We start from the raw sequence: 23,413 nt of genomic DNA, 5'->3' as shown, positions 1-23,413 counted from the left end.
TCCCTGCATTAGCCTTGCAAGATAGCTACCATGACTTCCATTTTACAGAAAAGAAAATTGAAGCTAAAAGTGGCTAAAGAACTTGCCTAAGTTTTTCCAGTTGAATAAGTAGCAGAACAGTAATTCAGCCCCAGGCCTGGCTCACATCAAAGCTCTCTCCACACTAGCATGCACCTCTCCTGAGCTGACAGTGTTTCTTTTCATGTTCTTTTGTTAACTGCTTCCTTCCCGCTCCTGTCACTGCTGCTTGACCCATCTCCATCACGCATCCAGATGATCCACGCATCCAGATGACATCTCCAGATGATCCAAAGTCCTAATTCAGTTACTTGCCAACAAATAGCATTTAAACACACACATAGTCACATACCCTTTTTTTTTTTGCCCTAACCTCAGTTAGGAGTCAGAGATCCCATGCCATCCTCACAGTCAGCAGCATTTGGGCGGAGCTTTTCTTTTTATAAAACATGTCCTCATTCCATCTTTGAAGCAGCCCTATAAAATGGGCAAAGGCCGTGTGATCTCATAACCATTTTACTGATGAGATAATTGAGGCTCCAGGATATTAGGAACTTACCTTGATTCTTATAATCCAGGCCTAAGAGGCCTGGAGAGAAACGAGAGTTCCTCTCCCATCTGCCTCTGCCCTGATTTCCTAGCCGAGGCCCTTCTCTTAGGTGCAGTATTTACTGTGTGCCAGGCACTGTTCCAGGAGCTGGGAAGAGGCACAGCTGAGACAGGAGCTCCAGGGTTCTGACTTCTAGCCCACCCTGCCGCCACCAAGTCACTTCTGTTTAACCTCTTCGTGGCTGTGGAAGATAGAGCATTTCCAAGAGAGGCTTCCAATATCCAGTATAACTTTAACTCCCGTTACAATTTACTCTGATTTTTCAGTCACAATAGGGAATGGAAATCCCTGCATGTGCACATCTACGCGTGTGGAGCACCTCCCGCTTACTTACCATGGATTCGGGGGTCCTTCCCGTTTCCTCTTCCTCAACTAGCATCACTCACCAGGAGTGGTTTCTCTCCCTTCCTGCCTCCCTCCTTGGGAAGTGCTCCTGGCAGCCTAAGGGCCCAGCAGAGAAGAATTGAGGCGACTGGGCTATGAGGAGGAAATGGATGGTTCACAGAAGTGCCCAGGCACATGTGTCGCAGAGGGAGACAGGAAGGTGACTTTCCAGCTTGCCGGAGAGACTGGCCAGAGTGAGAAAGTTAGGGAGACTCAGGGTTGGCTGAGGCCTCTCCTTGCCTCTTGTCCCATATTCTAGGGGTCAAGTGCAAATCTTGATTGGTGAACACTCTGCACCATGTAAATGAAGAGCTAAAAATTGCTTCAGGCATCCAGTACAGTTCTCAGTCACAACTATCGAATTATTTTTATTTATTTTTTTTTTGAGACAGTCTCACTCTGTCGCCCAGGCTGGAGTGCCATGGCATGATCATAGCTCACTGCAGCCTGTCTCCAGGTTCAAGCCATCCTCTTGCCTCAGCCCCTCAGATAGCTGGGATCACAGGTGCACGCCACCATGCCTAGCTAATTTTTTAAATTTTTAATAGAGGTGAGCTCTTGCTATGTTGCGCAGGCTGATCTTGAACTCCTGAGCTCTAGCGATCCTCCTGCCTCAGCCTCCCAAAGTGCTGAGATTACAGGCATGAGCCACTGTGCCCAGCCCTAATTATTTTTGGAGAGAAAACGTTCAATGTGGAAACAAAAGCATCTCTATTTTGAATAGTTAATTGTTGCTTTTACACTGTTTTCAAAAGGAACTAGAGAAGACACACTAAGTTTGTGTCTGAATGCAGTGTCCCAGCTGGTGGAGGGAACGTGGATCCTGTGCCATTGTCCGTGGGTGACGTTCACAATTCAGATGACAGTTTTGTTTGGGGTTTCTGACATTTTACATCAGCTTCCCCATACTTCCTACAGTTGCACCAGAAGTCTAGGGATAAGTTGGCTGCAGGAATTGGCTGGCCATATTAACGTCAGATGTGTGTTGCAGGTACGTGGGGGTTTTTTGTTGTTGTTTTTGTGACAAAGTCTCACTCATGTCCCCCAGACCGGAGTGCAATGGCACGATCTTGGCTCACTGCAACCTCTGCCTCCCAGGTTCAAGCGATTCTCCTGCCTCAGCCTCCCGAGTAGCTCAGATTACAGGTGCGCACCACCATGCCCAGCTAACTTTTGTATTTTTTGTAGAGACGGGGTTTCTGTGTTGGCCAGGCTGGTTTTGAACTCCTGACCTCAGGTGATCCACCTGCCTCGGCCTCCCAAAGTACTGGGATTGCAGGCGTGAGCCACTGCGTCCAGCCAGGTATGTGGTTTTATACACACCTGGCATGTACCTAGAAGTTGTAAGTCTTCAGAATGCTCCATCTATGTGACCTTATTTCATCCTCACACAGTTCTGGATAGGACAATCATCCTGATCTTCATCTGACTGGGGAAGTCAGTGAGGCACAGGGAAAGCTACCTTGCCCAAAGTGGCCTCGTCGTAATGATAGCACTGAAACATGGTGAGATAGGAGACCTGGGCGATGATAACGTCTGAAACAAACCTCAGATTTGGTCCACCAAAAACCCAGGCAAATCCTTCCTTTGCAATGCCAGTACCTCATGGTGTGTCTTAGAATCCTGAAGGTGATGAATAATATGTCATCGTTTCACTGTATTTTGAGGCAAATCTTGAGAAAAACTCCTAAGTGGAGAGCCATTGCAATATTCAGATAATGCGTACTGAGTGGTACTTATGTGGAAATGCTACCTGGACAGACGCATGCTGGAAATAGTCTGTTGCGATTAAAGAGCATTTGCATGCACTTTTATGTTGTCTTCTGCTCAGAGACATTTATTGTTTCTCAGTTATGGAAACAATTAAAAGAGCAGTTTCCAGAAAAACATGGCTGGGATGATGTAATAAGTAGAGGCTGACAAATAGTCTGTCCTGAAGGAAGTTTCCTTCTGCTTCCTGTGGCTTTCTCTAATGTAGTTAGAGAAATCGCTGGATGTGGAAATTGCAGCCTGTAAACTGCATTAAGTTTCATGCCAAATCTTGTTTGTACTGCTTTAGCAACAGCTGCAGAAAGGAAGGAAATTGTGGCCCTTTATTGTAGAATGTGAACTTCTTCACAACAAAAAACTCACTCTTAAAGCCCCCAGACTGGAAAAGAAAACAGATTCAAAGAAAAGCATTGAAGTTTCAAACCTCAGGAGACAGATGTGATTCTTTTTGGAACTGTTTTGCTAGCATATCATGATACAGGAAAAAAGCAATAGTGTTTACTTACAAGCTTCCTAGAATTTAAAAAAGAAATCTATATTAGCTGAGATGCCTTAACCATTTCTCTCCCAGCTAGGCCCAACGTGGCCTCTTGTGTGACATTGCCAGATGAACAGTGCCACGCTTGTTTAGTAGGCACAAGCTGGAGAGGGGACTCAGTAGACATGGGCAGTGCAGGAGGCTGGTGGGAGTGGTGGTATGGAGGCCGCCACCAAGACCCCTCTGTGTTCTCTCCCACTCCCACGTCCCTATCAGCCAGGCTTCTCCAGCTAGGAACGCTAGACAGGGCTCGTACACCAGCAGGGAAGTTAACCACATGATGTAGCCCAAAGGCCTACATTCTAGGGACCCTGATCAGGCCTACATTCTGGGGATCCCCGATCAGGCCTACATTCTGGGGACCCCGTACATTCTGGGGAACCTGTTGAGGCCTTGTCTGTGATCACAACAGGGAAAGGGGGCCAGGGGTTCTTGAATCCAGCAGCTGCACCTTAAAACCATCTGAGGAGCTCTGAAAAATGTTGATCACCCCAGGAGTTTTGATTGTTCGGTCCACAGTGGGACCCAGGCATCCCATCCGTTTTTCAGAGATGCCCTGGGTGATTTTCCCGTGCAGCCCAGGTTTAGAAGCACAGGTATGGAGCATCGGTTCATGAAGACAACTCTTCATGGACGGCGTGTTCACGAACTCACTCTCTTAAGACTTCACTTTCTAAGGTTGCTAATGCCAATCAGTTTCCCCCCGTAAGGTGGATGAAAAACATAGCTTGATGTTTTCATTTTTGTGTCTTCTAATGATACAAAAGAGGCCAAAATTAGCCAGGATCTGTGGGTGTGGTTTATGCTGTGTTTGTGATATTGAACACTGAAAGGAATCCCAGCCCAGGCCAAGCCAGGAAGCAGGATGCCTCCTTCATAAGAAAGATGCTGAAGAACATAAAAAATGGGCCAAAGGTATTCATTGCCCTTCAGGAGTCAGTATTGGTGTCCTCTCTTTCCTTCCCTCCTACCACCTTGCAGGTGACTGACATTTATAGCTGTGTTTTGCAGTGATTCTGGACGTGGGAGCAGCCTCTTAGATAGAACCATTGCTGACAGACGACAGCTTAATACAATTACTTTGCCAGACTTCAGCGATCCCGAGACAGGTGAGAATAAAAGCCCAGCGGGGACGAAATGGTGTCACGGAGAATGTGGGGGCCTGGGACCGCATGCCATGGGATGAGACTGCTTGGGCTGGGGTTGGAGACATTTCTCACGCAAATAGTTTAAGCACTCAATTGAGGTGCATTTTCTCCAGCGTCTTTTTCAAGTGTTTGCTCACGGTGGGGACAGTCATAGGATTTGCCCAGCCCAGTGCTTTGAAATATATTTCCCCCTTTGCTCTTGGAACTTAAAATTTGAAGCTAAAACAAGGTGGTTTCTGTCCCTGTGTCTCCCTCTCTCTTTGGGTTTTAGTCCTCGTTGAAATCACTATTCACTTTCTAATCAGTTGCACCCGTAAACACACATATACCCAACACAAGACCCCACAGAGTGGCAGGTGGTTTCCCCTGTCCCCATGTGGAGGCCTGAGGCACTTCCTGGCTATGAGCAAATCTGCACACCTCATTGTGTGTGTGTTCCACATTTGCCTAAGTACAGGGGAGTGAGTTCATCTGTGCAGACCCCACAGCGGTGACACAGGTGAAGTGTCCCTTACCCGAAAGGCCTGGGACCAGAAGTGTGTTGGGTTTGGGAATATTTGCATAAACATGATGAGATATCCTGGGATTGGACACAAGTCTAAACACAAAGTCGGTTTATGTTTCATATCCACCTATATACATAGCCTAATTGTAGATAATTTTATATAATATTTTAAAGAACTTTGTTTAAAGAGACAGAGTTTTGACTGCATTTTGACGGTGGCCTATCACATGAAATCAGCTGTGGAATTTTCCACTTGTGTCGTATCAGCACCCAGAAACATCTGGATTTTAGAGCATTTCAGATTTTGGATTTTCAGATCAGGGATGTTCAACCTGGACCAACGATTCAGTGGTAATCTGGATGACTTGACAGACCCACAAAACATATAAGTTCACTCTTCTTTGGGCCTTAAAAATCATTCTAGAGCTTCATTTGGAACCTGCTCCTGTTCCTTCTCCCCCACCCACAGGGGACCATGTACGGCCTAATCTCTATCTGGGTATGCCTGGTCTTTTATGGGCTGGCTGCATGAAAGGGACCACGAGGTTCTTTTCTTGTCCTTGTGCCACATCCCAGCTCCTGCCAGAACCCTTCCAAAGAAAGCCCGAGGGCAGCCCTGAGTCCCACACTGCCACGGCTTGTCCCCTGGAAAAACCTATCTGGGTGGGATGAGAGAGATAGGGCCTTCGGGGGCCAGATATGATGCTCACACCAGGCCCACCCACAGCCGCCTCGCAGGCTGCATTTCTGCCCTAGGCTCCCTTCTACCAAATTTAAAGCCAGCTTGAGAAGTCAGATCCAAAGGTCCTGCGGCTCCTGGGTCCAAAGATTTTTAGGCGCTGGAAGCAGTACAAATTGAAAATTGGTACAGTTTAACCTGGCTTGCAGCCACTGCTTAAAATGTGGACTAACTGAACTATAGAGAAATTCACCCCTTGGAGTGACCTGACCACCCCGACCCGAGACAGGTTAGCAGTCATTGGTGGGCTTAGACTGCACACCAGGCAGAGACCCTGGCTGGAATAGCATAGCAGAGTTCTTCCTCGTCCCAGTTCCTGCCAGAGAGACCTGTCTAGGCCCCGTCATTGTGGGAAAGAGGTCAGGCTGTCAGGACTAGCCACTGCAAGGTGAGGCTCGGACACAGGGAGAGAAGAGGAAGTGAAACTCACTATAGCACTGGCAGCAATTTCTGCTGATTCAAAATAGCTGCTGTGGCTATCCAGCACTGTCTTCCCCCTTTTCTCCCTCCTAAGTACCCTGTGAGAACAGCTGCACTAAATTCAGACCCCCTTTCCTTCCAGCTGGCCTGGACCTGAATTACCCTGGAGGTCTCAAGGCTTTAATGCCACTCACATTGAGAACAGATAGTGTCAGAAAATGAATGAGGTCCTTGTTATTCATTCTTCCTGTTGCCCCTTGGGACATTTCCCCTAGCGTGCTCTAGAGTCTCCCATCTCTCAGATGCCATGGTGTTTAGGGGAGGTGTGTCTGTGTGACACAGTCTGGGGTGCCACTGTTCCCGGGCTGGGCCCCCCCCCCGTCTTCCTCCTCCCTCTCTGCTTAGTGTACTGATAGAGCCACTCTTTCTGGTGGGGCACCCATTCATTTCCAGAAAGCCTAGGTGTCTGGAGTCAGGACTGCGGGCTCCTGTGCCCTTCCTCAACAACAAGGGGAAGCCACAGCCTCCCAGACACTGCCACAGATGGTTTCATTCTTGTGTCATCCACGAGAGTCCCTCTGAGACTCCTGCTACCCTGCACTTCCCCCATCCCTCCCCAGGCAGCTACAAAATACTGATTTGCACGTTATCAATTTAACCAAGAAACCAGGAAATCAGAAAAATGGAAAGCCATTTTAGGAGGCCTTATCATATTTGTAAATGAGGGGTAAAACATTCTGAAATGACAGTGTAAATCAAAGAAACTTACACATTAGGAAGGCTTGCTTACAAATGAAAAAAATGCCTCCATCTTAATTAGTAAAGCCCAGTTGCCTATGACTCAGCTCATGGTACAGTCACAGAAGGGGCAGACGCTGTCATTCACACACCTGTGTGGAGAGCCTGCCTTGCGAACCACCCACAGATTGTTTATTTCTCTTACCTTGATTTGATTTTAAGAGGAAATACATTTACCTAATTCAAAAGCTAAAAACTAATTCACAAGGTGCTGTAGAGAAGTGTTGCTTCCATCCCTGCCCCTCCATTTTATCTGTTCCTAAAGAAAATCACATTTATCAGCGTTTTGTTTACCCTTCCAGTATTTTTTCACACAAACAAGCATATGTATCATTTCCTCTGCCCCTTTACATGAACGACCACACACTATATATGCGTTTGAGCACCTGCCATTTTGCACTTCACAGCATATCTGAAGATGCCTGCATACCCATCCGTGGAGAATTTCCTTATTATTTTTTACAGCCATATAGTATTCCATGACCTCTGGATTCTTACCCACCCAGCATGACCACAGTCATTTTTCTTCCCTTTGCCTTTACACAGTTTTCAGTTCATGTGCTAAAGGAGCCGGCTAATTTTGAATACCCACTGCAGCACTGCTCAACTCAAAAAGCAACTGGGCTATATAGAAAAAGAGAAAAGGATCTTATCTGAGGTCAGAATGATTCCCAGTGAAACAGAAGTGACCCTGAGATCAAATGTGGCCCGGGAGAACCCAGCCCTGGTGGGTGGCAGCTCATCAGCGCCATGCCCGACACTTAACTGCTTTTCTAAATCCCCTTTAAAGGGCACAGGCGTCCGACACCAGCAGAGCCCCGCGGTGTTAGCATCCGTGAGGGAGCACGGCCACAGCCATGGTGAACTTCCACCGTGGAGCGCCTGCCAACCCCGGGGCCCAGGCCCAGGGTCACCCACTGTGCAGACAGATTCCTCTGCCAGGACGCAAGTCCTCTTGGATCGGTTTTGTTTTGTTTTGTTTTCCCCCAGAACTACATTTCTTCTTCTTTTTTTTTTTTTTTAATTTCTATTATGGAAAAATTTCTAATATACCAGAACAGAGATACTAATATTCCCATTACCCACCAGCGAGTTTCAGCAATCGGCATTCTCCTTTCACCTCGCTCTCCTGTCCCATGCCTGCTTCTCCTAGAGTATTTTAAGGCAAGTCCCCAATATCCTATTTTGCCTGTTAGGATTTCAGGATATATGTCTAACTGATAAGGGCTTAAATATATATAACTACAATACTATTATTATATATCCTGGGTCCTTATGCAGTGCAGCCTCAGCGTTCGTGATTTTGGAAGTGGTTGGTTAACTAGAATACGGTTTCCTACCTCTGAAACTGTCCATATGCAGAGATGTGGAACAACATGAGGAGTCACCCACGTCCATAAGCTTTGAACTGACTGAGTCCACTGTAGCCAACAGAGTGGAATTCTGTTTTATTAAGCAGACGTGTCACACTAAAATAGCCCCATACAGAACATGAGTTCTCCTCAGGTATCACCTTGGGCGTCCCTTCCTCCCGCCTCTGCCATCTCATAGGCCCCAGCCAGTGAAAGAGGACTCAAATAGAGTGACAGTCTTTACTTTGAAGCTCTGAGTCATTGTCTTTTATTTGGAATAAGTTGGTAGTTCCTTAAATAGAGAATGGAAAAAAAATATTTTATTCCTTTGCCTTTAAAACAGGATATAGGGTAAGGGGATTTATGTTTGATAATTGGTAGATGTCACCAAATACCTATCCAAGTAAAATAAGTCTTTTCACTTGAAAGTCTGATCCATTTTGTTTGGGGAATTTTCTCATTGCAGCTGCAGTGGTCTTCCCATTGCCACGTGTTCCTCCAGCTATTAGACATGTAGGCGGCCGCACTGACTCTTTTCCCAAAGTGCCCAACCAGCACACCCAACCATAGACCACCCCAGAAAGCTTAGCGCCCCCTGCCATCATGCTGGGACCACCACATAGTGTTGCAACTCAGTACTCTGCACCTTGGAAAACCTTATTTTCAAGTAAACTGTATATAAGTGCTTCTCATAAAAAACAAATCTATGTAAAGTCAAGTCCTAACCCTTTCCAGTTGAAAAGCAAATTGTTTCCTCTCGAATGTTCTGGATATTGTAGGCCAAAGACGTATTATTTTCAGTGGATCACACTGCTGAATCTGTGCCCAGGTAAACCTTGAGTTATTTTTGATTCCATGGTGGTATTACAGACCAACTAAATAACCAGTGGAAAAACAAATTTGTTTTCTTCGAAAAGCACTTGTATTCTATTGTCAAGTAGAGGAATGATTGTGTTATTACATGACCTCATTTTCTTTGCAGCTTATGTGAGTATATTAAAAGCTAGTTTATTTTTTCTTTGTGTTTCTAAAGTTTTTTTTGCCTTTATCCTTTTTTTCTCTTTCACTTTTTTAGTGTCAGATTCCTCCTCCTCCTCCTCTCCTCTTTCAAGAACCGAATCTCCTCTCCACCTGTTTGTGTCTTCTCATCTTCATTCTCATCCCAAACCTGATACCTTTGTGTGGCCCCCTGCGGCTCATTCATTCAGTGACGCAGGTCCCCGCCGGGAACCCTCTCTCTGTAAACATGGTTTTTCCTTTCTTGTTAGACCTATTTCATTTGCCTGTTTTACTTTCTGATAATCTTCCTAACTGATAAGCTGGAGAGGAAACTTCATCAGACTTGCCAGAGAGAAATCTTGCTCATTTGAAAATCCAAAAGTTGTTTGGGGCTGAAGGAAACCTGAGATTCAGACATTAGAGCCCAAATTCCAGCCTCCTCTTTGAAAAGCAAAGGAGAGCTTCTGGGCAGGAAAGATGGAAGCTTTTCTAGAATATTGCCTCTAATTCTTGGGTCCTTCCTTGCTTTCCTGGAGTTTGATATAAATGCATAAAAATTAATCCTGTTAAAGAAAAGGCAAATTACAACATTTTGCAAGTAAGAATTTAATCCTTAAAACTCCTGTTTTCAGTTTAGAAATGAATTCAACCAGTGTGTAATCATCAAGCCTGTATTCTAAAGATTGTGGCCACAGCACTTTCAATATGTGATTCTCAGACTTTACTGTGTATTAAAATCACAGAGAACTTTTAAAGCAGCCGATCCCCTGGTCCCCACCCCCAACTTGATATTCACTGGGCCTGAGGTGGGGTCCGGGAATCTGGATTTATAAATTCCTCCCCTGTGAGTCCAATGCCTGTGGATTTTAGACCACATTTTGAGAAACAGTGCTATAAACTGTTTTCCATTTGCAATGACGGAAAATGTAGGGTTTATGTTGTGAAACTGTGCAGAAAAAATTGAACAGTATTTTAGTCTAATCATGCTTTTAAATAACACAGAAATTTTGAAAGTCAGCTTTAGGAAGTTCCAGAACCTGTCCATGAACAGCGACGACAACAAGAAAGATCCCTGTGTGAAAACAAACACTGGTTGGTAAAACTCTTAAATAGGACCTAAATCTGAATCTGACCCAGGTGGTCCATTCTTGTTTTCGTTCACTCATTTATTTAATGTTCACTGCCAGCACTGCCAGAAAATGTAATCTGTATATCTATGAATGATAAGAGCTCATCTTTGTTCCACATGCCCAGTTATATGCTGAACAAAAGCCCTTAAGGGGAAACTGCTGCCAGAAAGAACCGCTTTCTCTAATGTGCGCATCTTTCAGATGGCTCACCCGCTGTGTTCAGCTCACACACAGAAAGCCAGGGCAGAAATGAGATTTCCATTTAAAATAAACCATCCACGCTGAGAAATCCCCTGACCGTACTTATCTGCATATTAAGTGTTCTGAACTTTGCTTCCCTGGGAACGGCCCTTTTATGAAATGGAAGATGAAGATATTGTTTAAACACTGTGTATGTTGTTTTTAATGCACTTCTTAAAATAGACATTTTCCCTTAATACAATGCCTATCTGCAATTGCCAACTTCGATTTTTCCAGAAAAATTCTTTACGTTGACTTTTGTTGAGTTTATTGTCTTAAAATGGGATCTTCCCGTTCCAGAACAACATGGTATGTTCCCATGTCCCGTCCACTCTTTTCTGCACAACAGACCCACCTGCCAGTATCTTTCACATTGCATCCTGGGAGCCCTGTGCTCCTGTAAGCCTTTGAAGATTGACGTCCCAATTCTTCCAGTGAGGCACTTTGTGTCTGATTAATCAGTGACTTGCTGGGCTTTCTGCTCAATGGAGTATGTCCTGGGCAGGCTCAGTTGTTTATTCTTAATACGCCAAAGTCATCTTTCCATCCTCAGGGAGTGTCTAGCCAGTGACCAGGTATTTCAACTAAGACAGGAGCTCTCAAGAATCCACCCCCTCCCATAGAGTCAGCATTTAATTAGAAAAGAGAAAACATACTGATAAACATCGAATTTCTTTATTAAAATCGTAATGAATTTAAGTCCCAACTTTTCCGTTGGGACCTGAAGTTTTATGAATTTCTCCCTCCAACCCTTTGACTTCATAGAAAGGAAAACTAGCTGAACCCTATAAACCATTGGGATCATGATTAGGGTTAATGTGTGGAAAGACCTGAAACCTGCTCGTTTGATTATTTTTCCCTTCCCTTTGGAATGTGTTTTGTTTCCAGAGCAGGAAACAAAACACATTGCATGAATCGGTCAGCTTTCATGTGCTGGGTGAACATTTAAATGGATGGGGAATACCCAGTTGGCCTTTCTTTGGTTTAAAAAAAAATTGTTAGTGGAAAAACGTGTGTCACTCTTGAATGGAAATATGATTCTAGATAGCCAGACTTACAGTTGGAAGGTTATTGGAACTCCGTTCGCTTTTTCAGCCTTAATTTTGATTTTTCAAATGTTTCGTTTCTTGGTTTTAATTTTCGGTTTGATCTGTTGTTCCAAGGCAACCCTCCAGAAGCATACTTTCATGGTTTTCCTTCCCTTTTTTCAGTTAGTAAGTAGTTTACCAATCTATTAACCCTTCCGAGGGCCTCCAGAGTCACACTCCCCCCACCATGGAATGCGCATTGTGGTTGTTGAGTGCTGGGGATGCTGAGATGACGTGGACGTCCCTCTGCCACCTGCCTGCCCACTTCGCCACCTGGAGCCCGTCCCTCCTGAGATCCTAACGCTCTTCAGCGCAGCTTGGGTTTATATATAGGAGGCAGTATTGATCTGAGGACTACAAAAGAAGGCATTGCAGGGAAAAGGCCCGGCTCGGGGTGTGCAGTGCGTGGATGAGAAGCCCTCCTGGCACTGATTGGAAGCATGAGACGCCCTGCTTTCCCAAGGCAGGTGGTCAGTACATTTTAGGGAGAGAGAACCAGTTGGATCTTGACATTTCTGTAATTAATGCAATTATTATTGCTGCATAGGAAGCAATTCTAACTGTTAATTTTTCTAAAAATGAACAGACATCATAAAACTTAAAACTATATCCACCAAAATTGAAAGGAATTGCTTAATTCCTTGGATGGAGAATCAGTGCTTTTTTTTTTTTTTCTTTTTTCTTTTTGAGACAGGGTCTCATTCAGTAGGTCAGGATGGAGTAAAATAACACGATTACAGGTCACTGCAGCCTGGAACTCCAGGGCTCAAGCGATCCTCCCATGCTGGCCTCTTGAGCAGCTGGGACACCAGGCACTCGCCATCACACCCAGCTAATATTTTAATTTTTAGCAGAGAGGAGGCCTCACTATGTTGCCCAGGCTGGTTTCCAACTCCTGGGCTCAAGTGATCCTCCCCGCTCGGGCTTCCAGAGTGCTGGGATTACAGGCATGAGCCACCACGCCCACCCTATCAGTGCTTTTGGTGGTGTTTGTCATTCGTGAATTGTCACATTTTCCAAAGGATGTTTCTTAGAGCACTTTATCTCTTTGGTCAGATATATTTGGACAATACTCAATCTCCTGCCTAGTGCTTCCTGGTTCACCTTAATCACATTAAATATTCTGAGAAGTCCTGCACTTTAAAAAATTAAAGACTTTCTTGACTTTGTTTGACCCAGTGTTCCCAAGCTAACTTAATAGTTTTTTCCATCCTAGGAAATCAGTGTTCCATGGATTGCATTTGGGGAAATGCTGGTGGATATGGGGGTCCAGTGCATTTGAATGACCTGAGCCTTTAGCTTATGACAAATACTGGCCCCCACCCTTAAGAATTGATTCCACCCTCTGAAATCCAGCTCAGCCTAGATGTGCCTTTATTTCTGACCTAAAAACAGCCCATAATAGAAAAGAGGTATGTGTTGGTGTTGTCATCACACGTTAGGTGCTTCATTAAAGAGATTTCCCTGCCAGGTTCCTTGCACCATCAAGGGCCAGCTCTGGAGAGTCACCCCGGCAACTCACTGGGTCTCCCTCAGCCTTGTTTCCTCATCTGTAAAAATGTAAATTTCATAGTTATTCTATTTACACATGCCCTTATGGTCTGGCAGTCATGGATACTGGTTTTAAGGACCAGTCAGCTGCCTTCCCCCTGAGTTACATGCTGGGCAGCTAGGACCAGAAGAGTGGGGGTGGCTGAGCAGGATTTGAACAAGCCAGCAGGGCTGTCTGCAGGCTGACCGTCACTCCCTAGAGGACCCTGGGCGCTCTCATCCAGGTGCCCTAGCAGTTGTCTTTTTGGAGAAAAATCTGTGCGATGTTTTATTCCCCTCTCCAAGAATGCTCCAAAATCAAGATTACCGACTTGAGCTCTTGGCTCCCTTTTTCCTATCATTGATTGTAGTGAAGTTGCTGCTCTCTTTAGCAATAAGTCACCGGGAGAAGAGAGTAAACACATTAATGAAAGAACATATCTATAACAAGTCTGAGAAAGGAATTCAAGGGAGTAGTGACATTTTTCTCTTTCCATTATGACTAGCATTTTATTGAGTTGCGTTTTCTAACACTCAAGAATGTATATCATGATCAGGAAGTGACTAGTCAACGAGGTGGTTTATTTCAGTCTCTGTTCCTGCTTAATAGAATAAAGTAGCTTTAAAAGAAATCCCTGCATATATGGGACCCTCCCTCTGTGATGACCTACCATTTTTGAGGGGTGGTACTTTCTAAAATTCAGCCCTAATGTATAACCTTTTTCTGCTATTTTAATTAAACTAAAATTAATTTAATATAATTCTCGTTAATTAGTTCTGTAGCATCTTTCTTTAAACAAGATTGAGTGGAACGACAGGAGACTGACCGCTCAGCAGTAAGTGGCACTCAGGTCGAAGCTGGGGCGTGTGCATTCAGAATTAGAATATCCCAACCTGGGAGGCTTCCCCAGGACTCTGGCAGTCAAAGACACCTGGAGGCTCAGAGAGCCTTCCCCAGGCGGGAGGGCAGTTCTGTCTGGAGCCATGTCCTTATGAATATGCATCAGGGAGGGTTTAGGTGGAGATGGAAGCATCTGCCCAATGTAGTCCTCCAGAAGGTACTGTCTCTAGCCCAGAGCCACTGGTGGCAGCTCGCTCTGACAGCTGGCACCTTCCTGCATGTGTGTGAACGGCTTCCCTCCATGCTTTCTGTGTGACCGCCTGGCCCTGCCAACACCTGCCAGCAGCATGCTGAGCCAGCCCCGCATGCCCACCGGTGATGACATGTCCCCAGCTCTCCCTGCCCTACTGGGGTCCCTCCCTGAAGCTTCCCTGGAAAGAGCTTTCCCCTTCAGGAGAAGATATGTGCTGTCAGGTTTAAAGGGTGCTTGATAATCTGTTAAAGTCAATGGGAAACTGTGATCTCGTCTTGGGGCTGTGACTCTTAATCCTGTTTTCACTTGGTGAAAAAGGGAAGTGTCTGCTAGAATGGTGACCAAGGTGATTTATTTATCAGAGGAGCCCACAGCAGGAGCCCTCATGGTTGGTGGGACCGGGTGGGCAATGGCCCCGCCCCTGCTGTCACACTGGGGGACACATGGGGCAAAGGCCGTTCCCAGGGAAGCAGCAGATGGAAAGGAGAGCTGTGGCAGTGCTGTGCAAGGAGCCACCACCTGGAGTCACCTCCTCAGAAAGCAGGACTACCCTACAACAAAGATGGGAACTATCTTAACTCCTGGGTGCCAGGGGATGAGGGGACAGCAGTTATGTGTTTTAAAAAGGTATGGAGAAATATGGCTGCTTTGAGGGCCAAAGAGAGAGTGGACACTCACACCTCTTCCTCTGTCTTCAAGAAATAAGAGACAGCCATCACTAGCTCCCTCGCCTCCTCCCCGTCCTCAACCCCCAGGACATTCTGGTTCTTTGAGCACAGGTGACACACGGAGACAGAAGGGCACAGAGCTGCCAGCAGTCTGCAGTGTTGGACTGATTTATTTCCAAGCCCTATCTTGAGAAACAGAATGTTTTTTTCCTGCTAAAAAATGAAAATTTTAAGGCAAAGCTAGCTGACAGAATGCTGAGTCATTCAGATTGCTGCTTAATACTCAGGGTCTTGAAGAGATGGAGCTGCTGCTTTTTCTTAATTGTTTTGGGGGCACACCTTCCAAGAGCTGGAAGCTGAATAAGTTGACAGGTAATTCGGAATCACTTCAGGATCAAGGGAAAACAGGTACAGAGATACGGTAGCAGCAGGTGACTTCTGCGTGCCCACACTGCAGTGGCTCAGCTACTTGTCAGAAAAATGTGGGGAGGGAGGTGTCTGCCGCTGCAGCAGTAGGCAGAAAGAATGTGGGTGCCAAACAGAGATGGGGGTTGGGGTGCGGCCACGTGCCGTCCTCCCACGTTCACGCCCATGAGGCATGGCATGAGTTCTCCAGGGCTGGGAAGCAAGGAACTGCCCCGAATCCTGCCGGGCTCATGTGAGGTGGTCTGCTGACGTCTTTCTCTTAGTAGAGGATGTTTTCCACACATCACGTAATGTGACTGTCCATTGTCTCTGGCACTGGAATGCTTGCCAAGTCACCGGGTGGGCAGGATTCCATCTGAGATCCAGCTCATCTGTGTGCTGTGAGGAGAGAAGAGAAGGGAAGGGGTCCTTCAGACTGTAGCCACTTACCTGAGGCCGTCAGATAGTTAGATGGAGAGCTGGAATATAATATATGCTAGCTATTTGGCAACGCTGCATGTGAAAAATACAGTTATATAGCATAATTAAGCCACTTAATTTATCAGTTATGTCTTATTTTATTTTATGTATGTATGTACATATTTATGTATGTATTTTTTGAGATAGACTCTCACTCTGTCACCCAGGCTGGAGTGCAGTGGTGCCTTCTAGGCTCACTGCAACCTCCATCTCCTGGGTTCAAGCAGTTCTCCTGCCTCAGCATCCCAAGTAGCTGGGATTACAGGCACGTACCACCACACTCAGCTAATTTTTTAATATTTTTAGTAGAGACGGGGTTTCACTATGTTGGCCAGGCTGCTCTCGAACTCCTGACCTCAAGAGATCTGCCCATCTCAGCCTCCCAAAGTGCTAGGATTGCAGGCATGACCCACCACTCCCAGCCTGTGCCTTTTCTTAACAGGATTATTGGCTCTGAGATCCCTTTGGATGATGAACTTTGGTGGAATAGGACTCACGTGTAATTGCCACAGCTGAGGTCTTTATGAAATTCACCATAGGTGTCAATGTGCATTAGCAAAAGGACATTTTTTGGAAAAACTTCACCTGCAAGGGCAATTTGAGCTCACCCTCCCCAGTGTCCTACTTGTGGCAGGCAGGGTTTCTTAACAGCCTTCAGTGTATGATGGGAGTATAGGTGAGAAAACCCTAGGAGGGGTTCAGAGCTTGGGCTTGGTGCCCTGAGGTCAGTGGCCTTGGTTCCTCTTGGTTCCTGGTCCTCTTGGTCCATGGGGAAATGCCTTCCCACCACAGTTCTTGGATCCTCGGCTGCCTTTCCCCACACATGGTAATGGAGAGGGGAGCCCAGAAGGAAACCCTGGATATGGGGATCACAACGTTCTTCAAGTGGCACTTTGCCTCTGTATCAGGTGTCCAAGATAACAATTTCTGTTGAGGATCTAGGTGGGAGGACAAGGAAAGTTGCTGGCTTGAGGAAATGCTGATGGCCTCAGCTCCAGGACATCGCATGCCCCTGCACCGTTCAGGTTGTTAGACCAGCTTGATTTCAGAGCAAGCTCTCACCTGCCTGCATCAGCCCTTGGTACCTTGGGTCTTGCAGTGGCTTTTCAGAGCCCCTGTGTCCTGTGACTGAGTGGGAGAAGCACATTGTCTCCTAGACAGATCGTGGCAGCTGGGGTGCAGCACACAGCCCTGGGGGTTGGGGCAGTGGCAGGACCTCTTGAAGCCAGGTGGCAGATGAGCAATGTGCCACAGCCCAGGTGCTCTCCCTGGCTTACCTGTTGAACCTGATTATTTGGAAACTTATTTCTGCAGAGTCTTGGATTTGAAATTGGAAATATGTCCTAATTCTAACTTCTGATTCCTTTTTCAAGCCTCAGTTTGCCCATTTCTACCTTAATAGTGCTGTCATCTGTTATATAATGCGAGAACACATTTGCCATGGTGAAAAAGAAAGGGGTTCTTTAAAAATATGCTGGTTAGAGCCAGTGTTTCCAGCTGTTTACCTGCGTAAGTCAAAATCCAGTGTCTGTAAAGGCACTTACCATTTCAGTTCTATGAAACAATAAAATACAGTGTTTTTGTTGTTTTTGTCTGTTTGTTTTTTTGTTTTTGAGATAGAATCCACTCTTCGCCCAGGCTGCAGTGCAATGGCAATCTCCGCTCACTGCAACCTCTACATCCAGGCTTTAAGCAATTCTCCTGCCTCAGCCTTCTGAGTAGCTGTGATTACAGGCGCATGCCACCACATCCAGCTAATTTTTGTACTTTTAGTAGAGACAGGGTTTCACCGTGTTGATCAGGCTGGTCTCTAACTCCTGACCTCAGGTGATCCACCCGCCTTGACCTCCCAAAGTGTTGGGATTACAGGCTCGAGCCACCTGCCTGGTTTGTTTCTTAACCAGCTGTATCCATTCTGATTAAAGCGATGTTTATCCTTCCCCTCCCCCCAATACTAATTCAGTGAAAGACTTTTATTTGTTGTGTTATTTTCAGGAATAATAGATGTCAACTTACATAATTTCACTCTTGTTAGTCATCTGCTATTATCCTGCGAGTGCCCTGATATTCATCCCTGGTTCAGAACATGAAGGCTCTCTGCTTTTGTGAAATGTGTGTACCAAGAAATTGACTAGGAAGAAAAACATTATTTCTAATAAGCCTGTTATCCTTCTCTATACTTTAATTTTACATTAGAGAAGGGAAACGTCTGTGTTTAATTGGAACCATGTGTCACTGTCATTTTTAGTACGGATTGTTGGAAGTGATGAGACCACACTGCAGCGCCCCTTGAGTGGGTGAGGGTCCTGGCCTCTGAGCCATTGCTGTGGGGAAGAGTAGAGCACACAGACGTGCATCCAGAAGAGGGGACTGCCCTGTTCTGAATTTCAGACAGTGACGTGTCTATTGACAGCACTCCTTCATTCACTGCACACTCATTTACCTAATACCTAGTATGGGTCTGGTATTGTTAGTCCCTGGAAATGTCTAGACTGAGGACATAGTTCCTGTCTTCTAGACCCACATGGTCTAATAAGGGAGACAGTTACATTAACTTTAAAATATGTGGTCTGTGCATTGTTAGTGACAACCGCATAGAAGCACCAAGGAACAGAAGGTCTCACTTATTGTAGGGAGAAGCGGAAGGCTCACAGCAGCCTTCCTGTAGGAGGTGGCATCAGAGCTGAACTTAGAGGACTGATTTGGAATCAGACTAGTGTTCTGAGTTCTGGTTACAGATTAGTACACGTAAAGTGCAAGTTGCAGGGCCGGAAACACGGTATGTTCTCTGAAACTGACAATCCTCACTGCTGTCATCATCATTATCTGCCAGACCTTATTCATAGTAGAATATATTATGCTAGGAATTAATTTACTTGTGTTTAAATATCACAGAGAAGAAACATTGGCAGTAGTTCTGATTATTTATTTGTGGATCAAACAAAACAGTTAATCCAAAAAGCAAAATTAGCCCCTCCAAAAGTCACAAATTTTTGTAGCAAAAGGTTCACAGAACCTGGTAAAAAAAATATGCCATATTTCCAGAGCAATAATTTATTGTTGTTATTTTTTAATTAATAAGTGAACATTTTAAACATGTCTTTTTTATTTCTAATGTAAATATTAATAGATATAATTCATATAAACCATCTCATTAGGTCTTCAATGATTTTTTAGAGTCTGAAGAGATTCTGAGACCAAAAGGTCTGAGAACCCCTGTTCTAGAGAACAAGATCTTCTAGGAGCTCCGTTCCCCAGGTCACCCCTGAGCTGCAGGGAAGCAGGAGAGCTCAGGCCGCCTGGCCCATGTACAGGCTTTTTTTGACCAGAATTAGTAACACTTGCTTCCTGTCTCTCCAGGTGAGTGGTTCTCAGTCTTAGCTGCACATTGGAATCACCTGGGCTGATTAACAAAGGTGCCAGTCCTCACCCTTAGACTGAGTGATGTGGCTGGTTGGGATGGAGCTATGACATCATGAGTTTTTAAACCCCAAATGATTTTGATGTGAAGTTAAGGTTGAGAACCACTGTTCCAGCCAATGAGAAGGTAGCCAGCTTGGTAATGGCAGAACAGGGCAATGACAGCCTCTAGATTACTCGTTTAACTATGATTGCTACTAAAAATCTCAGGGAACCTACGTCAAGCCCTTGTTACCCAAGTTAACATATTACTTTCCATAAAAAGGTGACAAGAAATTTTGACAGCAGTTTAATCATTTTGCTATTTAGATTTTTAAAAAATAGTAGTTAGACATAGTTTTTCTGAACAAGGACAGATTCTTAGCCACAATTCCTAAGTTCTCCCATCATAATGCCATCAGTTAGACTCTTAGCCTCTGAGTTCTGTATTGTGCAGCAGGACTTGCTAGGCCTTTCCAGAGGCTGCTCTCCTCTTGGTCATCCTTGTGGGAACTGTTAGCCCACTCTGATTTCCATCCACCAAAGCCCCACCAAAGGATTCAGGTGCATTTAGAGGCATCCATGTCATCATTATATTGGAGCAATGAAAACATGATATGGATGACCCATCCATTGCTGTGAATACGCTTACAATTTATAAATGATGGGTGCACTCCAAAGCGCAACTGAAATTATTTTTATGTTCATAATTTTGTATTAGTGAGAATATAACTCCATTTATTTTATAGTCAGTATTTATCTTTATGTATAATTACTATTTTAAACTTTATGATGAGTTGGTAGTTACCACTCTCCATGTTGGAATGTTTCTCTCCATACTAAACTTTCTGAGGAAGTGCAGATTAAGAATGATGCAGTTGAATAGGAATATTAACACTTTCAAAATTGGAACAACTGAGCATCCTGCTCTCAATTCTGAAGCCATCCCTCCGAGAGTGAATGTTGGAAAGAGGTGGGAAGCAGGCCTCTGTTGAAGGAGGAAGTCTCTAATCATCAGGACCTCTGAGGGGTCAACGTGAAGAGAAATGAGTTTTGCATTTTGACTTGTGCACTGCATCTATCCCTTGACTAGTGAACGTGCTCAGTCGACCCCTCTCTTTAGCCTTTCAGGACAGCAGGTCTTACAGAATAATTAGGCAGGTGCATATTCTGAGCCCCAGGAGTCTTTGCTACAAACCCATCCCATTCCATCCCCTGCTAGTTTAGCATTAGCCTTAAGGAGCAACATCTGCTTATACACAGGGCACAAGTGTGCTGTTTCTGCAGTTTTTAAGTCAATACCCTAGAATATGGTTCTAAGCCGAGGGTATAGCCCACCTCCCCAAGGCCAGGCTTGAATGAAATGGGAATGGGAAGTTGCTGGGTTTGTCCTGAGAATGGCCAGCACATCTACTCCAAATGCTCCCCAGGAGGCAAGTCTACTCCTCCCCCCACCCCAATTTAGTTTCTAGGTTTAGGCCCTTACAGGGGTGTTTGTAATGCCCCTTTGTCATTTTCACACACTAGAATCATCACAGCTGTATATCTGGCTATCCCCGCCATTTCCCGGCACTCACACGGTGCAAGGCTGAGCTCCTGGAGGGGCACTTAGCATAGCATGTGCTCTGTTTGCTGAGAAAAAGATGAGCTAAAGCCAAAGGATGGGAACTAAGGCCCCAGGCCACGATTGCCCACATTTCTTTGTGGACAGTAAATCTTAGAAACATCCTGGGGGAAGGGGTGTGTGTGTTCAGCACTTGTCTGTGGGGAGGGGTGGGTTGGTTGGGTCTGTTGTTTCGCTCCTGATAGAGTCTTCTCAAAAACCTCTCGCAGGCTCGGTCCATGCCACATCGGTAGCAGCCTCAAGAGTGGAGCAGGCACTGTCAGAAGTGGCTTCGTCTCTGCAGAGCAGCGCCCCTAAGCAGGGCCCGCTACACCCCTGGATGACACTGGCACAGATCTGGCTCCACGCAGGTATCACTCTGCCCCTGCCCACCACCCACTGCTGTGCCAGAGCCTGGGCGCTTGCCTGTTTAGCCCACGCCTCTCATCAGGAGAGATCAAAGCTTCGGCAGTCATGCAGCGAAATGTTATTACTTCTTTGCCAGAACCACGAGTGACTCTGAATCCCCTGATCCCTCTCCCCTGCCTGGGCGCCCTGGCACAGAGCTGACATCCAGGAAAGTTTTCTGGATTTGACTCTAAGGATTCTTGGGGAGTTTGCCATGTGGGATACAGGGTTTGTGCTGTAGAGGGGCCAGAGGGCTGTGCCCCAGACTGTCTTTGTGAGGAGCCTGGAGTCGCAGCTGTACCAGCTGGGTAGGGCCTCAGTTTCCAGTTATGTGTGATGGGCTTAGGAATAGCACCTGTCTCCCAGGGTTGATGAGCGCAATGCCAGGCACATCTTGGCAGTGAAGTCTTGGAGTCCCTGAGAGAGGGCCAGGTGGTGTTAAAGACACAGATGTCTTTATAAAGCCAGGGAAGGGGCTGTGTGTTTGGTGCCCCTATGTGCCCTATGCTCCTCTGCCCCTCTCTGATGGCTCTCCTGTGATTTTATAGACAGCAGCAGCCTCTGACCTGAAGACTGACCTGGGAGACGGGCATGAGCACCCCTTCCCCAGTTCCTAGGGCACTCCACTGGCTCAGTGATGCTTCTGCATGACTAAAAAACCCGAAAATAAATGCAGTACACAGGCATTTTAATAACGAGAATCCCACTACACTGCGCTTCCAAGAAATGATGGCTGTGGATTTACTTACATATTTATATTTTGACATAAATGGTAATTCCACTCGTCAGGTCTCATCGCTTCATCTGTATAGCCTTCCTGGGCCTTCTCAGGCTTGACTCTTACAGTGCCTGGTGAAAGCCCGCATTTGGCTGAGAAGGGTGCTTATCATCCACCAACTGTCCTGTTGACTCGTTTTTTGCCAAGGCTAATCATGGGATGTCCCACCCTGTTTGACACCACTGGCAGGCCTTTGCTTTGGAAACATGGTTGGATTTACCTGGCCTTGGCATGCCACGGAGCCCAGTTCAGTCAGCCCTTTCTGTGTTGGCATCTTCAATTGAGCCATAAGAACTACCGTAAATTAACAAATTATATTCTTCTAAGCAGAAGGACAAAAGAGGGATGATTCATGAATTTGCAGTTGTTCTCTGCTGCAGACGCCTGCAGCATTCGGCCTCTTGCCCAGCGAGGTCCCAGACATGCTGGCTCTGAGGGCCAAGGAGTAGCAGTAGCGCCTCATCCACAGCTCCCTTACGCAAAGCCTAGGCCCTGGCAGAGGACTCTGATGCCTGTCCTAGTCAGTCACCCCCATGAGCAACGACTACAGAGAACAGAAGGGGAAGGAGTCCGGTTTAGTGCCCAAGTCAGGTAAACCTGAACTTGTGGGGCTGGTGTAGGGGCAGAGTTGCCTTTCAAATTGGTCTCAAAGTTGGGTTTTTGAAGCGTGAAGTCTAAAGTATGGAAGGGCTGAAGGCCATCCCCCTGGTGGAACTAGCTCCCCTGACCTTAAAGGTGGCACTTCTTTCGCTTGTTTTCGGGAGACGTAATGACCGGAGAGTCAACACATTCCAGGAGAGGTTCGCCTGGTGTCTTGCTGCCCCCACTCAGTTATCTAGAGACTTTGCCCCACTTTGTGTGGCCTGCCATGACTGTTGGGGAGGAAATTTTGTAGCTGATTATTGGAATATCGAAGAACTTGATGGCTAAGATTCAGCTTGGACCTATCCTTTTATTTTATTTTATATTTTATTTTTTGGGGGTGGCGGGGAATGGAGTCTCGCTCTTGTCACCCAGGCTGGAGTACAATGGTGCAATCTCGGCTTACTGCAGCCTCCACCTTCCGGGTCAAGTGATTCTCCTGCCTCGGCCTCCCAAGTAGCAGGGATTACAGGTGCCCACCACCATGCTTGGCTGATTTTTGTATTTTTAGTAGAGACAAGGTTTCGCCATACTGGCCAGGCTGGTCTCGAACTCCTGACCTCAGGTGATCCGCCTGCCTCAGCCTCCCAAAGTGCTGGGATTACAGGTGTGAGCCACTGTTCCCAGCCTGCTTGGAGCTGTCCTTGAATTTTTATATAATCACACA

At 46.0% G+C, this 23,413-nt stretch overlaps 1 protein-coding gene across 5 annotated transcripts in view; it reads left to right on the top strand.

Annotated features, from left to right (window-relative positions):
- The window catches only part of TTC7B (tetratricopeptide repeat domain 7B), a 215,736-nt gene extending 194,286 nt beyond the window's left edge, over positions 1-21,450 (top strand). For 3 of the 5 annotated variants that reach the window (XM_037745149.1, XM_037745148.1, XM_037745152.1), the window contains 3 exons: positions 4,332-4,429; positions 11,815-11,865; positions 21,149-21,450. In XM_037745149.1, the coding sequence (XP_037601077.1) occupies positions 4,332-4,429; positions 11,815-11,865; positions 21,149-21,435 (436 nt within the window). In that variant the 3' untranslated portion in view covers positions 21,436-21,450. The remainder of the gene's footprint in view (positions 1-4,331; positions 4,430-11,814; positions 11,866-21,148) is intronic. The other 2 variants (XM_037745151.1, XM_037745150.1) reach the window with 1 other exon arrangement.
- Positions 21,451-23,413: the final 1,963 nt, after the last annotated feature.

This window comes from Cebus imitator, unplaced genomic scaffold (genome assembly GCF_001604975.1).
Source record: "Cebus imitator isolate Cc_AM_T3 unplaced genomic scaffold, Cebus_imitator-1.0 Scaffold193, whole genome shotgun sequence".
Classification (NCBI taxonomy): Eukaryota; Metazoa; Chordata; class Mammalia; order Primates; family Cebidae; genus Cebus; species Cebus imitator.
This window is presented reverse-complemented; position numbering and strand designations above follow the sequence as displayed.